Raw genomic sequence first — 13,571 nt, forward strand, 5'->3', positions numbered from 1 at the left:
TTTTAAAGATTATTTTATTTATTTGAAAGAGTTACAGAGCAGTAGAGACAGAGAGAGAGAGAGAGAGGTCTTCTGTCAGCTGGTTCACTCCCCACGTGGCCACAATGGCCAGAGCTGCGCCGATCCAAAGCCAGGAGCCAGGAGCTAGGAGCTTCCTCCATGTCTCCCACGTGGGTGCAGGGGCACAAGGGCTTGGGCCATCTTCTGGTGTTTTCCCAGGTCATAGCAGAGCTGGATTGGAAGTGGAGAAGCCGAGTCTTGAACCCGCGCCCACATGGGATGCCAGCACCACAGGCGACAGCTTTACTCACTACGCCACAGCACCAACCCTGTACCTATTTTATTTTACAATTAAAATTTTTTCAGAAACACCAGAGTAGGTTGAATGAGTTTTCTCTATGATTAAACTTTGAATTTTTTATGCTCTAATCACTCCTTTTGTTTTTTAGGAATCGCTTTTTTAAAAATTGTTATAATTTGGCTTTCTAAATTTTGTGAAGTCAGTGTGATTTCCAAGTGAGCAATATAAAATAAGCTATATTCAGAAATACCTAACTTCTATTCCTATCCCTCTGCTTCCATTCTTTTCTCTATAGGTATTATGCACGTGCATAGATCTGTACACATGCACCCAGATGCACACACCCACACATAGATATGTACCCGTGGAAACACATGTACATGCAGAAACACAGTACAAACACACGGATGCACACACACACAGGTGTACGTACACCAGTACGCGTACACACCCATACACAGAAGAACACGCGGATGCACACATACAGGTGTACATACACCAGTACACGTACACACCCATACACAGACGAACACGCGGATGCACACATACAGGTGTACATACACCAGTACACGTACACACCCATACACAGACGAACACGCGGATGCACATACATACAGGTGTACATACACCAGTACACGTACACACCCATACACAGACGAACACATGGATGCACATACATACAGGTGTACGTACACCAGTACACGTACATGCACATACATACAGGTGTACGTACACCAGTACACATACACACCCATACACAGACGAACACGCAGATGCACACACATACAGGTGTCCATACACCAGTACACGTACACACCCATACACAGACGAACACGCAGATGCACACACATACAGGTGTCCGTACACCAGTACACGTACACACCCATACACAGATGAACACGCGGATGCACACACGTACAGGTATACGTATACCAGTACACGTACATGCACATACATACAGGTGTACGTACACCAGTACACGTACACACCCATACACAGATGAACACGTGGATGCACACACGTACAGGTATACGTATACCAGTACACGTACATGCACATACATACAGGTGTATGTACACCAGTACACGTACACACCCATACACAGACGAACACGCAGATGCACACACATACAGGTGTCCGTACACCAGTACACGTACACACCCATACACAGATGAACACGTGGATGCACACACGTACAGGTATACGTATACCAGTACACGTACATGCACATACATACAGGTGTACGTACACCAGTACACGTACACACCCATACACAGACGAACACGCAGATGCACACACATACAGGTGTCCGTACACCAGTACACATACACACCCATACAGACGAACACGCGGATGCACACATACAGGTGTCCGTACACCAGTACACGTACACACCCATACACAGATGAACACGTGGATGCACACACGTACAGGTGTACGTACACCAGTACACATACATGCATATACATACAGGTGTCCGTACACCAGTACACGTACACACCCATACACAGACGAACACATGGATGCACACATACAGGTATACGTACACCAGTACACGTACACACCCATACAGACGAACACATGGATGCACACATACAGGTGTATGTACACCAGTACAGGTGCACACCCATACACAGATGAACACGCACACACAGAGACCCAGAGATATGCAGTTGCACACACGTGCGTTCTCCACCCCTCCCTTGTTGCTAATGGTCAGGTATTATCCTACACATGATACTGCTCACCTTAGTTTCTCCTTTGAACAGTATGTCCTAGAGATTTTTCCATTGTAATGTACTGGGATCATTCTAGTTTTTCTCGACTTCCTTTTTAGAAAGCTGCTGCCTGTGCCGTGTTTTCCTCACTAGTTCTTTAGTGCTGCCGTGAGTGGTCTGGCACCATGTCCCCGTGTGCTTTGCTGTTGTCTTTCAGATGGGCGCTGAGAAGCAGGGTGAGACAGTATGGTCACAGGGTAGATGGAATCTTATAATTCAACATTTTTACCTGTTTTAAATTTGATAGGGGTGTGAGTATTCAGTAACACTTACCTGGGGCTGAACTTTTGATCTTGAATGTGTGGTGTGTAGTGGTAAGTCTAATACATAATTAGCAAGCTAATATCCTATGCTCATGGATATTTTTATGTGTATACTATTTTAACTTTACCAACATAGAGGTAAAAATTGCCTATTTAGTCATTCTAAAATAAACTATGAGTTGATATTAAATTTTAATAGACAAGAACACCAAATAAGAAATAAGTGAACAACTTAAAAATCACATGACCTTTTCTTTTCAGCTAATTGTTCTGTGACTAATATCATCTAAAACAAAGACTTCTAGGGTTTCCTTCTGTGTCTCACTGTGTCCTGCTTGTGCTTTGGTGGTGCCTGTGGCTCAGGAAGAGCAAAATGGTGACGACTTCTTTTCCTTTCCGCCCCCAAGGTTCGTGCTTTATTCGAACTGATCAACTGGATGGCGAGACCGACTGGAAGCTGAAGGTGGCAGTGAGCTGCACGCAACGGCTGCCTGCGCTGGGGGTGAGCAGCTCTCTGGTAGCCATCTGCCCCGTCAGTGGTGGCTCCTAGGCAGTGCGCACAGCTCAGTTTGTGCCCGCCAGTAATACCTGGAGAATTTGCTTTGTGATTTCTTGACTCCTAGTGAAGCATCGTTAGAGATTGAGCCAAAGTCATTTCCAAGGTGTTTGAGTACACAGCCTGTGGTAGGTAGCTCTGAATGTTCCTGTTGGCTTGATACTTGGGTTTCTTTCCTTCCCTTCCTCTCCCTCCACCCTCTCTCCCGCTGATGAGTAACGTTTAAAATGGAGAATTTTGGGTGGAGATCTGGTGACTGAGATGGGATGTCACCGTGGAGGCTGTAGAATCGACACTGGCTCAGCCTGGCCTGGGACGTTCACTGCCTTCTCTTGGGCAGGATAGGATGGAACGTGTCACCAAGCCTCTGAGCTGGGGAGGAAGGAGAGGCTGACGGTTTCTGAACTTACAGGGCGCTCTAGAATCTCTCCCCAGTGTCTAGAATCCCCTCAACTGGTACATGTATTTTTTTTTTTTAAAGCCATAGTTGAAGCCATTTGGTGTTAATTTGTGTTAGTTCATACAGAGTACTGCTCTGAATATGAGAGCTTTGTCTTGCATATTTAATGGAGAGAAAAGAAACACTGTGATTAGGCACTTGGATCCAAGCAGTTGTTGGTCAAGGGAAGGGAAATTGGTTCTCTAGACTAAGTTACTCTCTTTAGTTTGGTTGAATTGGGTAGATATGGCTCCCTGTATTGCATACAGCAGGCGATTAACTCCCGTCATAGCAGGAGCTTCCTTGTTCATGTGTAAGGCTCAGACATATTTTGATTATTCATGCATTTCATCGATGCTTATATATCTATAGGTCTAATTCATTCTTTTATGTGTTGTATGTACTTTTCTATTTTTTTTTTTTAAGATTTACTTATTTATTTGAAAGGCAGAGTTACAGAGAGGCAGAGGCAGAGAGAGGGGTTGGGGGAGGTCTTCCATCCACTGGTTCACTCCCCAAATGGCCATAACAGCCAGCTATGCCAATCTAAAGCCAGGAGCCAGGAGCTTCTTCCAGGTCTCTCATGTGCATGCAGGGACCCAAGGACTGGGGCCATCTTCTGCTTTCCCAGGCCTTAACAGAGAGCTGGATTGGAAGTGGAGCGGCCGGCCCAATGTGTACCTTTTTTTTTTTTTTTTTAAGAACATTTATTTATTTATTTGAAAGAGTTACACAGAGAAGGAGAGGTAGAGAGAGAGAGAGAGAGAGAGAGAGAGAGAGAGGGCGGGCGGGCGGGCGGGCGGGCTCTTCCATCCTCTGGTTCACTCCCCAGTTGGCCGCAACGGCCAGAGCTGCGCTTATCTGAAGCCAGGAGCCAGGAGCCTCCTCCGGGTCTCCCACGTGGGTGCAGGGGCCCAAGGACTTGGGCCATCTTCTACTGCTTTCCCAGGCCACAGCAGAGAGCTGGATTGGAAGTGGAGCAGCTGGGACTAGAACTGGCGCTTGGCGGCGGCTTATCCACTTCACCACAGCGCCGGCCCAGTGTGCACCTTTTCTAAAGCCCCTTGGAGACTGATGAGGCTTTGGTCCTTACTTGTCCATGTGTTCATCCTCACATGCAGCATGGGCCATGTGGGTGCTGTCATGGAGTCAGTGTCCTCTTCCTCCTGGTTTTTGGAACCCTTTAAAAATGTAAAGCTCTGGCCGGCGCCATGGCTCACTAGGCTAATCCTCCACCTGCAGCGCCAGCACTCTGGGTTCTAGTCCTGGTTGCTCCTCTTCCAGTCCAGCTGTCTGCTGTGGCCCAAGAGGGCAGTGGAGGATGGCCCAAGTGCTTGGGCCCTGCACCCGCATGGGAGACCAGGAGGAAGCACCTGGCTCCTGGCTTCGGATCGGCTCAGCGCCGGCTGTGGTGGCCATTTGGGGAGTGAACCAACGGAAAAGGAAGACCTTTCTCTCTGTCTCTCTCTCTCTCTCTCTCACTGTCTAACTCTGCCTGTCAAAAAAAAAAAAAAAATACTTGCCTCTCAGATTGTGCAAAATGAGTACAGGCTTTGGACCACATGTCACCGTTTTCTAACCTGAGCTAGAGAGTGACTCCTCTGAGGCCATCAGCCCCCTCCAGCCCCTTTTTATGGGGGGTCAGCAAGCAGGTTCTCCTTGGTCGACAGAGGATGTAGCACAATGTCTTCCTTCGCACAGCTTCTCAGAAGTGGCATTGTTTGGTAACTGGACGTCACAGTTTCAGGGAGGAGTTGTGACATACATTTTATCACAAGCAATGTATGATTATTAACCATTGTCATGCAAAATATTTGGTATAGATACTGAAGAACATACCCCCTGTTGGGGCTGGCGCTGTGGCTCATCACGTTAACCCCCTGCCCTGAAGTGCTGGCATCCCATGTGGGCATTGGTTCGAGACCTGGCTGCTCTACTTCCAGTCCAGCTCTCTGCTATGGCCTGGGAAAGCAGTAGAAGATGGCCCAAGTCCTTGGACCCCTGTACCCATGTAGGAGACCCAGAGGAAGCTCCTGGCTCCTGGCTTTGGAGCGGCGCAGCTCCGGCCATTGTGGCCAACTGGGGAGTGAACCAGCGGATGGAAGACCCCTCTCTTTCTCTCTGCCTCTCTTCTCTTTGTAACTCTGACTTTCAAATAAATAAATATATCTTTAAAAAAAAAAAAAAAAGAAAAGGACATGCCCTCAGTTAGAGGAGCAGTGAGCTTTGCTGGTCGGCTTTGCTGTCCTCTGACTGTTGGTGGGGTTGCGGTCCCCACCACACGGTCAGGCAGAGGCGGGACTCCTGCCCTGCGGCTCACCATTCACTTCCCCTATGTATGGGAGTTCGCCGGCTTGAGGTGCCACGTGCATGACCGTGGTGTCTTCCAAGTCCGTAGAACCTGACCTTGCAAGCCTGTGTGTGTTTGCAGCTTTTCCTTCCTTGTTCTTTCTTCCGCTTCTGCTCTGTACACCATGCGGTCTGCTCTGTACACCATGCGGTCTGCCCTGTGCGCCATGCGGTCTGCCCTGTGCGCCATGCGGTCTGCCCTGTACGCCATGCGGTCTGCCCTGTACACCGTGCGGTCTGCCCTGTACACCATGCGGTCTCCTCCAGTCCCTGGCTGGCAGTGGTTTTTTTCTTCACCGTGTAGACTGCCGTTGTGGAGCGGGGTTTCTCATCAAGGCACGTAGCACGTAGCGTCCCAGCCAGTTTGTTTTCTTGGTCTGTTATGTCTCCATGTCTTCTGACTGTTCATTAACATTCTGTAGGATGCTGCATATGGCTTCTATGCTCTGTGTTGCTATAACATTTGAGTGGCTGGCAAGTGAAGAAAGGCAGGTTCTCCCGGATCAACCGAAGCAGGACATGGAGAATCGGGCGTGGTGTTGACTCCTTGTTGACAGTGGCCTCACTTGTGCTCACAATAGGGATAACGGGCAGCTCCCAGATCGTGGTGTTGTGAGCCTGGTGCAGCGCTCGCCAACCTGGGGCATGTGGGGCGGGTACAGGCGGCAGCTGCTGAACCACAGGGCACTTTTCCAGGATGGCAGAGCTGTGAAACAATCCCTGAGCCGTGAAAAAGTGCTTCATGCTCTCTATCCTGGCCGACATTCACTGTTGCCATTGTTTATTTTAGTCATTCTGACAGTTGTGGCTTTAATTTGAGTTTCTGTAATGTCTCTAATGCTGAATGCTGTTTTGTGTGCTCATCTGCCACCTGCATGACCTCTGGGCTGAAAGGTTTGCTCATGGCGTCTTGGTGGCTGCCAGGTAGGATCCCCGTGATAATGTCGTGAGCTGAGAACACAGCTCCAGTTTGCGTGGTCCCTGTCTGTGTCTCTCCCCTGCAGGGCTGCACTGGCTGATGCCTCTGACGCAGTTGGAATGGAAGTGACACTCTCTGGTTTGCAGGTCAGGGAAGCACTCGGTGTTCCTGTAGGCCAGCAGTGGTGGCCTTTCACAGTCCCCTGCACAAGTTGAGGAAGGCTTTTCTGGCACTGCATCGAGGAGTGCGTTGGTCATGCCTGGGGAATGGGTTTTCAGATGTTTTCTACACGCACTGAGAGGACCCTGTTGTTTCCCCCCGTATCTCTGAGTGTGTGACATGCTATGGGGACTGATGCAGTGTTACACCAACCTCATGTTCTCGGGATGAGCCCCATGTTTTCATGTCATCTTCAGAATTGAGTTTGCTGTTGTTCCATTAAGGATGTTTTAGGCTGATGTCCATGAAAGGTGTTATGGGTATGGCTTTTGTTTGTGTCTTGGTGTGATACCCAAGGATGTGTTCGCCTCATAAAAGGAGTGGGAGATCTTTTTGCCTCTTGTATTTTTTAAATAGTTGGCCTAAGATTGTTGTTATTTCTGTTTTATGCTGGACAGATTCACCCTTCACCACCTGGGTTTTGTTAAAGATTTAATTATTTATTTGAAAGACCGACTGATGGAGACAGAGTGGAAGGTCTTCCATCTATTGGTTCACTCCACAAATGGCCACAGCAGCCAGTACAAGGCCAACCCAAAGGTAGGAGCCAGGAACTCTATCCAGATCCCCCACATAGGTGACAGGGGCCCAAGTACTTGAACTGTCTTCTTCTACTTTCCCAGGTGCATTAGCAGAGAGCTGGATTGAAAGTGGAGCAGCTGGGGCTCAAATTAGCACTCCTGTGGGCATTGGGATGCCAGTGTCATAAGTGCAACCTAACCCGCTGCACTACTGTGGTGGAATGAGAAGGCCATGCCAAGATGGCTGCTGGCAAGTGAATCCAGTGCAACACACCACGACTCCCATCACTGGCTGGTACACTTTGTTATGAAATAGGATTAACCATTTGAGTAAAATAACTATGCTTAATGAAAGCATTTTAATTTTATTTATTTGAAAGAGTTACAGAGAGAGGTAGAGACAGAGAGAGAGGTTTCCATCCGCTGGTTCACTCCCCAGATGGCTGCAACAGTTGGAGCTGCGCCAATCCGAAGCCAGGAGCTTCTTCTGGGTCTCCCATGTGGTTGCAGGATCCCAAGGACTTGGGCCAACATGGGATGCTGGCACTTCAGACCAGGGTGTTAACCCGCTGCGCCACAGCGCCGGCCCTAAGCATTTTAATTTTTATAAGATTTATTTATTTATTTGCATTTATAAGTACTACTTTAGGAAAATAGTGATTCTTCCCAGCATACCCACCCTCCCATCCACTCTCACACCTCTCCTTCTCCTCCCTCTCCCATTCTCATCCGATTTTCCATTAAGATCTATTTTAATTAACTTTATACACAGAAGACCAACTCTATACTAAGTGAAGAGTCCAACAATTTGCATGGAAAACAAAACAAAACAAAAAACTATTGCTCAACAGTCGAGACAAGGGCTATTCAAAGTCATCGCATCTTGAAGTTAATTTCACTTCATCTTTTTTTTTTTTTTTTTTTTAGAATCTTAATTAACTTTAAGGAAGCACTCAAGAATGCTACATCTTTTGCAATCACTTAGACACTTAGACATAATTATAGTACAACTCTTTGAGGACAGAGGTCCTGCGTGGAAAGTTAGTGCACAATGATTTTGGTTGTTAATTAAAACAGTTAACCCTCTTATGTATGATGTCAATGATCATCAGAGGCACTTGGCATGAGCTACTTAAGCTATGGAAGCCCTTTGAATCCACAAATTTCCTCAGTGTTTAGACAAGGCCATAAGCAAAGTGGAAGTTCTCTCCTCCCTTCAGACAAAAATATATCCTTCTTTGATGACCACTTTTTTCCACTGGTGTCTCACCCACCAAAGTCCTTCATGTAGGACATTTTTTGCCACAGTGTCTTGGCTTTCCATATCTGAAATTTTCTTGTAGGCTTTTCAGCCAGACCAGAATGCCTTAAGGTCTGATTCTTAGGTCAGAATGCTACTTAAAGTGATTGTCATTCTATGAGTCCGCTGTGTGGACTGCTTCCATGTTAGTGCATTCAATCATTTTTTATTCTATCTATTACTATTACCAGACCTTTAATTCTAGCCATATGGTCACTTTAAGATGGTATTTTCACAACCCAGCTTAAGGGGATTTGGGGTCCTATGGCAAGTTTTTAAATTGTACCCTTAGAAGTAAGTCCATAGGATTGTATGCAGAACCATACAGCTTCACAGTTACAGGCTTCATACACTTCATATTTACAACTTTAGGGACATGGTGATTCTTCCAGCCATGCCTGCCCTCCCAACCATACTCCTACCTCTTTCCCACCTTCCCACTCTTATTATTATTTTTTTTTGCTGAGATCTATTTTCAATTGACTTTATATACATATGTTTGGCTCTATGTTAATAATTCAGCAAATAGACTATATATATATATATTTATATATATATATATATAAATACTGTTCCTTGACAGTCAAGACAAGGGCTGTTTAAGTCATTGCTTCTCAAAGTCCATTTCACTTCTACAGATTACCTTTTAGGTGCTCTGTTATCACAGGTCAGGGAGAACATGTGGTATTTGTCCCTTTGGGAATGGCTTATTTCACTAAGTATAATATTTTCCAGATTCATGTATTTTGTTGTAAATCACCGGATTTCATTTTTTAAACCACTGTGTAGTATTCCATAATGTACATATCCCATAATTTCTTTATCCAGTTTTCAGTTGATGGGTATTTGGGTTGGTTCCATGTCCTAGCTATTGTGAGTTGAGTTGCTGTAAACATGGGGGTGCAGATTACTCTTTCATATACTGATTTTGTTTCCCTTGGGTAGATTCCCAGGAGCGGGATGGCTGGGTCGTATGGTAGGTCTATATTCAGATTTCTGAGGGACTCCATGCTGTCATTCCCCAGCAGTGTCTCTCACCAGGAAGTCAGGGGGCCCTGAGCTTGTCTAGTCTTCACAGTGACTGTCCGAAATCCTAGCCACAGCCTGAGCCTTCCCACACAGCCTCAGTGTTCTGACAGTCTCAGCATTTTCACAGTTCCAGCACACAAGCCTCCCACAGTCACAAGCACCCAGCCCCCTGTCTGTCCTCCCTGCCAGACTCGGGAGTCTGCCTGGCTGGTTGCTGAGCATGGACACAAGCAGCTGGTGCAGATGTTCGTATGTCAGCAATGGCTCCCACGCTCTTGGCTTGTTACAGGATACCGTTGCAGGGTGATCAGAGAGAGAGAAACGTCCCGTCCCCCCTTTCTCCTCTAGTTTGGCAGGTACAGTATCCCCCACAGGGCTCCAAGGCAGATTTCCTCCAGGCGTTTACTGCAGCTTTACCGCCAGTGGCTTGGGCTGCTGCAGTCTGGTCTCCCCTCACTCTCCTAAGCTGGTACGGAGGCTCTCAGCTGCTGGGATCCTGATTTGTGCGTGTCCACACCCTCCACGTAGGTCTGCTGTGTCCCTCCAACCTGCATGGACTTTCCTCTGCCATTTACCCCCTAACTCTTCCCTGGGACTGCACTCTCTCCACTTTTTTAAACTATCTTTTCCTAGACTAGAGTGGTAAGCTCTCTCCCTACTCTGACATTGTAATCCAATATATTTATTTAGCATTTTAATTTTTATATGAGCATAAAATCAAAAAGCAGTGTATCCTAGAAAAAAAGGAAATTTAAATGTATTTCTGATTCATTACTCAATTCAAATTTGTGACTTTGTATCATTTTGTTTATTTGCTATTGATCTTTTTTCCATAGACAGGAAACTAATTTTACTGTTCAGTTTGTCCTGTTTCAGCCATGTGCCTGAAGTTGTGTAGTTGTCCCTCCTTTCCTTCTGTGTCTTGATGTGATAGATGCGGAGCGTGTTCTGTGTCCAGCGCTGTGTGTCACGTCACAGTGTGTTCCATTCAGCTGTGGCCTTGTGCCACCAGAAGGCATCCTGAAGCCGTGAGGGCACAACTCTCGGCACGTGGTGGTCAGAGAAGGAAGAGTTGTCTTCTTGCTGCTTTGCTGCTGGCGAGTGCATGTGGACATTTAGGAAATGGGTTTCTGTCTTTTGTGATCAAGCAAATTTATTAACAACCAGGAGGCCACAGTAATTTTCAATAAATCATGACTTGCTGATTTATTTCAAAAGATCCATATAGCAGTAAACAATACCATTTACATTTAATTAGTTTTATTGAACGAAAGGCCATTTTATTGGTAATGAACCACATGTTATGATTAAGGGTGTATTTTAATGACCTTTAAGTAATGCAAACAAATGTTGCCCTTGACCTAATAGCACAAGCTTTCCTGCGTTATTGAAAACTTCAGAATGATTTCTAAATTATCGTGAAAAGCTCCGAATGACATTCTCATTATTGTGCCATTATTCTGGCATTTGATGTCTAATATGCTAGATGAAACGTTTCCCTCTCAGTGCCCCTGTGCCTGCAGACCTGAGGGCTTGCTGGCTTTTCTTCATTTGCATGTGTCAAAAGGCAGCCTGCTAGGTGAAACTTTCTTGCTTTGAAAATCACTGTGGCAGTGAAGTGTTTGCTCGCTAGGTGATTCTCAAACGTGCCTTGTCCTTGGGGTCCCTTTGGCTCCTTACTAAACATGCTAACAATATTTTCGTAAGTCTCAAACATATTTCTACTGGTGTAAATGAGCCTGACTTAATTAACTTGGAAATCCGTGATTGTGGCCTCCTCCCCAGTCTGAGCAGCACCAGTGCCAGGGAGGGGGCCAGTGTGCTCTCTGCCCTCCCAGCATTCTCCCAGCTGGTTCTCGGGGGCGTGGCTTAGCTTTCTTAAGCACAGGTCCTCTGGCAGGTGGTGGAGCAGGGGGAGGGGAGTTTCCTGCCCACCAGCAGGGTCTTTGTGGAGGCTTGAGTGAGAATCTCATCAACAGTGGTCTCTGCACCCATGGGACAGCTCCGCCGGCGTCTTGAGCTCCAACTTGCATCAGTGTCTTCCGTGGACGACAGTAATCTGGGGGGACTCAGCCCTGCACCTCGTCCCTTCCTCTGATGTTGGAAGCATCATGTTCTATATGTTTTTTCTCTTCACTGTCAAAGACTAGAATGGGAGGAAGTGCGTGGCGTAGCAGTTGAGTCACCCCTGGGCTACCAGCATTGCGTACTGGAGTGCCTGGTTTGAATCATGGCTACTCTCTTTTTTAAAGATTTATGTATTTATTTGAAAGTCAAAGTTACACAGAGAGAGGTCTTCCATCTGCTGGTTCACTCCCCAATTGGCTGCAATGGCCGAAACTGTGCCGATCCAAAGCCAGGAGCCAGGAGCTTCTTCTGGGTCTCCCACACGGGTACAGGAGCCCAAGGACTTGTGCCATCTTCTACTGCTTTCCCAGGCCATAGCAGAGAGCTGGATCAGAAGTGGAGCAGCTGGGACTTGAACTGGCGCCCATGTGGGATGCTGGCACCGCAGGCAGCGGCTTTACCCACTACGCCTCAGCGCTGGCCATGGCTACTCTCTTTCAATCCAACTTCCTGCTAATGTGCACACTGGGAAGAGCAGGAAACCCAAATTATGTTCCTAGCTCCTGGCTTCAGGTTGGCCGAGCCCTGGCTGTTGTGGGCATTTGGGAAAAACCAGTAGATCGAAGATTGTGTGTATGTGTGTGTGTGCGCGCATTTCAAATAAAATGGAGTCGAATAAAGACTAGAGTGATCCTCTTTACTGAAACTTGATTGATACAGCCCACGTCAAGCAGAGTTTTTCTCCACTCGTCAGCCAGAGGTGGATGTCCCAGACTGACATGTCATCTTCAGTGTGGCCCAGTGGCTGCTCTGCCTCCAGCAGCAGAGGAGGAGGACACAGTGAGTGCTGTGGCCAGGTGTGGCCTCCCCCCAAGCCCGTCCACTCCGTCTTCCCTAGTTGGTCATGTGGATGTGGCCAGCTGTGGCACGTGTTGAAGAAGGTGTTCTTCCGGTGGGAAGCCCCCTGCCCGTCTGCAGCTTAGACGTGTTCATTGGCGGGGAGCCGGGGCGGCAGGTGGCCTGCGCCCCAGCAGGCCCTCCATTGCCCTGCCTCCTACGTTGCCTACTGAGCGGGCTGCACTGAAGCTGCTGGGTCTGCTTGCCCTGAGAATATGTGGCTCTCCGGGCAGTTCCCGCGGGGTTTCCGTTTTGGTGACATTTACTCCAGGCCAGCTCTTCAGGAAGTTGAGCTCTGGATACATTTATGTGTTCCGGACACTTGACACTTACGCTGGAGAGATTGTAGCCATGGAAAGACTTTCCATTTCCCACCATCTCTACTATGACTGCTTTCCACTTAAATTCTTCCAAAGCCTCTGATGGGTCCAGTCCATCCAAGCTTTCCAGAGACCTGGATAGCTCTTCAGTCCCCTTCCCTAACCGTTCTCTTCCACCTGGTCACTTCCTGTCATTCCCTAACTTGGAGCCCACTTCCGTTCCTCAAGTCTTCCTTCAGCTAGCTCTTAGTTCAACTTTGGCTTAATTGAATATTTTTGGAATTCTGTTTTAATTTAGCTATTGACTTTTTAGCTCTTCCTTTTTCTGTAGTTGCCACGGATTATAATTTGCTTTCAATTTTAAGTGTTTTGTGAAAAGTTAAAATTGCATCACTTCACAGACAGTGTAAGAACCTTGTCATTGGATAGATCTACTGTGTCCTACGTCTCCTATGTGCTATACTTCTAAATATATCCTGGATTTGTCTGTGTTATAAAGTGCTGCAAACAGGTTCATCTGCATTTTAAAGAAATCAGAGGAAAAATAGAATTTTAATTCCTCCTGATATTTACCCATTTCTGCTCCCCTCATTTTCTTCTTGAAGATTGGAGC

At 47.0% G+C, this 13,571-nt stretch overlaps 1 protein-coding gene across 1 annotated transcript in view; it reads left to right on the forward strand.

Moving 5' to 3' along the window:
• The window catches only part of ATP9B (ATPase phospholipid transporting 9B (putative)), a 259,712-nt gene that overhangs the window by 86,245 nt on the left and 159,896 nt on the right, over positions 1-13,571 (forward strand). The window contains 1 exon segment of the mRNA XM_062201824.1: positions 2,750-2,844. Within this exon segment, the coding sequence (XP_062057808.1) occupies positions 2,750-2,844 (95 nt within the window).

Source organism: Lepus europaeus, chromosome 9, assembly GCF_033115175.1.
Source record: "Lepus europaeus isolate LE1 chromosome 9, mLepTim1.pri, whole genome shotgun sequence".
NCBI classification, from domain to species: Eukaryota; Metazoa; Chordata; class Mammalia; order Lagomorpha; family Leporidae; genus Lepus; species Lepus europaeus.